Source organism: Atta colombica, unplaced genomic scaffold, assembly GCF_001594045.1.
Source record: "Atta colombica isolate Treedump-2 unplaced genomic scaffold, Acol1.0 scaffold41, whole genome shotgun sequence".
Classification (NCBI taxonomy): domain Eukaryota; kingdom Metazoa; phylum Arthropoda; class Insecta; order Hymenoptera; family Formicidae; genus Atta; species Atta colombica.
Window position 1 is genome coordinate 1,816,955 of NW_017259520.1, and position 2,661 is coordinate 1,819,615.

At 30.1% G+C, this 2,661-nt stretch overlaps 1 protein-coding gene across 4 annotated transcripts in view; it reads right to left on the reverse strand.

Moving 5' to 3' along the window:
• The window catches only part of LOC108691185, a 35,506-nt gene that overhangs the window by 4,720 nt on the left and 28,125 nt on the right, over nucleotides 1-2,661 (reverse strand). For 2 of the 4 annotated variants that reach the window (XM_018198844.1, XM_018198843.1), the window contains 4 exons: nucleotides 1,616-1,939; nucleotides 1,336-1,524; nucleotides 721-858; nucleotides 87-194 (listed from right to left, as the gene is read on the reverse strand). In XM_018198844.1, coding sequence (XP_018054333.1) covers nucleotides 87-194; nucleotides 721-858; nucleotides 1,336-1,524; nucleotides 1,616-1,939 — 759 coding nt within the window. The remainder of the gene's footprint in view (nucleotides 1-86; nucleotides 195-720; nucleotides 859-1,335; nucleotides 1,525-1,615; nucleotides 1,940-2,661) is intronic. The other 2 variants (XM_018198846.1, XM_018198845.1) reach the window with 1 other exon arrangement.

The following is a 2,661-nucleotide window of genomic DNA, read 5'->3' on the forward strand; positions in this document are numbered from 1 at the left end:
GAGGGAAAGACGTAGAAAAAGACGTAGACGACAGTCAGGAAGCTTAGGGCATCGATAAATTTTCATCTTGCTTTGATCTGTTGTACCATCGAGGTGTTCGGCTGCCTCTGCATGTTCCGCAATCCTGTGTTCCTTGTGGCGCATCTGCTTGCGGTACGTTTTTGATTGGCACATGTCGCAAAGCGTTCTGTTCCCTACGGCATCAGTACACAAGGTGTACAGCATCGGAGCGAAAGTCGACAGCAAGTAGTACGTAATAGAAAGAATTAGGAGGGAAACAAATATTGACATTTGTTAGGAACAGTTAGTAATTTTTTCATTATAATCGTAATTATGTAACATAAGATTAATTATACAATGAGTTTAATTTCACTAAAGATTGTGAGTGACTAAGAAGAGGGAAGATTAAAAACACAAGTTTAAAAAGGAGTATCGTGAAATCAATATTTCTTCAATATTCCGCAAAGTCACTCTTTTACGGAAATCTTCTTGATGAAACGCAGTTTTTTTGTCCAATCTCACTGTTTATAAATAGAGGAAATAAATGTAGATAAAAAACATTGACGTTATCACTATCCATATGATCGTCAATTACATATTAATTAACAATGCAATGAAAATAAAATTGATATAGAAAGAAAACAGAATGCGCGATGCTATTAACAGTGATTTTTCGATAATTTATCTTTATAAAGTTATACGAAGCATTCAGGAACTTACAGAAGTATACGGCCAAAGATTCCGATTCTCGTATCAAATTTAAAAGATCTTCGCCTTCCAGAGCCTCGATTATTTCACCCGATGGATCCTTTTGTGTCATCAACCATTGTAAAATTTGCTCTTCGTCATATAGATCACCTGCCGAATCAATCTTCTTAACTTTCATCTATCTCAGTAGCAAAAAAGTGTAAGGTGATAGTTCCAATTATGTTGAATCTTAATTATGGGTCAAATTTGCTGATATTTAAGAAAAAAAATGGATTTTTTAATAATTCCTTGAAATTATAATATTCTTATTATAATGGATTGTGTACTTAGTACATTATTACTTACGTAAGCTAAAACAACATACATTTAAATATTATTGAGTTAAACAATTTTAAAGAATTATAAATGAGATTTATACATAAACATTTTTTAATATTTTTCCAAATTCATAATCGGTTAAACATGGAATAATTTTTCTTCAAAAATATATTTATTATTAATTAGTATTTACACTTTATCATTAACAATGATCTTTTTGTAAATGTTAAATTTACACAAATTATTAAAAATTATTTTAACCCTAAATGAGATTCATAACTGGGGCCGTCACCTTAATTTGTCTTGTACCTGCGTATATAACTGGTTCCTTCGATCCCATCTTGAAGAACAGTATAGCAGGTAATGCGAAAACACCATATTGTTTAGATAATTGTTTATCATCGATTTTAACGAATTTAATACCGGCGCTGTCGGCTTCATCATCGATGTGTTCGATTTCCGCCAATACTCGGCCGCACTGTTTGCAGTCGTTGCTGTCTAAACAAACGTGCGACGTATTAGAAATGCTAAACGCATATATAATTGTAATTTTATTGAGCTATATTATATTAATTATATATTGACTCACAAAAAAATACGGCTAGATAATCGGTCGTTTGTCGCACTTTCTGAAACATCTTCTTGTTGATACGTTCTATGTGATCGGTGAGTTCCATATTCTCCGGATTGGTCAACCAGTCAAGGATCTCCTCCTCGTCGTCAATGTCACCATCATAATTAATGTTTTTACCCTTGCGAAAGTAAGTGATGCCTGGTGGATTTCGAAAACCATATTTCTTCGCCACTAGCCGATCCTTCATCCTGACGATTTTTATTCCGTATTCCGCAGCTTCGTCGTCAATCAGTTCGATATGCCTAAGGATCCTCGGACTCTCCGGATCCTCCTCTTTGTCTGAATATTTTTGTTATGCAATGTATGTACAATTTTATGTGATTATGGTATCCTCTAATATTTCAATTACATATAAAACTTTTTTTATAAGATTACCGATTCTATTAGAAGGTTAATGCGAAATAGTCCGTTATAGCAATACAGAAGTCAACAAGTTTCATATAGAATTATCGAAAGTAAATTTATATCTTATATAAAAAAGCGACAAATTATTATATGAGTAGCTGAGCTGCAAAAGAAGTTAAATATCTACTTTGTAACTAAAATTCTAGTTTTCTTAATTTTAATAATAATATATTGATGGGTATTATTTTTTTATGAAACTTGTTTCGCCAATATAACAAAAGAAAAAAAAATATTTTAAAAAATAAAAAATGTAAAATCATTTTTAATATAACATATATTTTTTATTAACAAGATAATAATGCTTTAAAATCATAAAAATTCTATTTAATTCGATAATTTCTATTTTAATCGTTTTTGCATCAACACTTTAGTCTAAAATGAGTTAAGCTAGCCTTTTTTTAGCTGTAAATAATAAAGTGCATTTATATTTTGTGTTTTAATAAATAAAAACTGCATTTTTATGCTATATTATACATTTTATTAACTAAAATGATGAATTTCTTTTTAATTAAAATAAAAATAAGTTATTAATAACTTGAATGAGAAAAATTATACAAGTTTTTTTTTAAGAAACATTACAAGTGAAAGTAACTTTT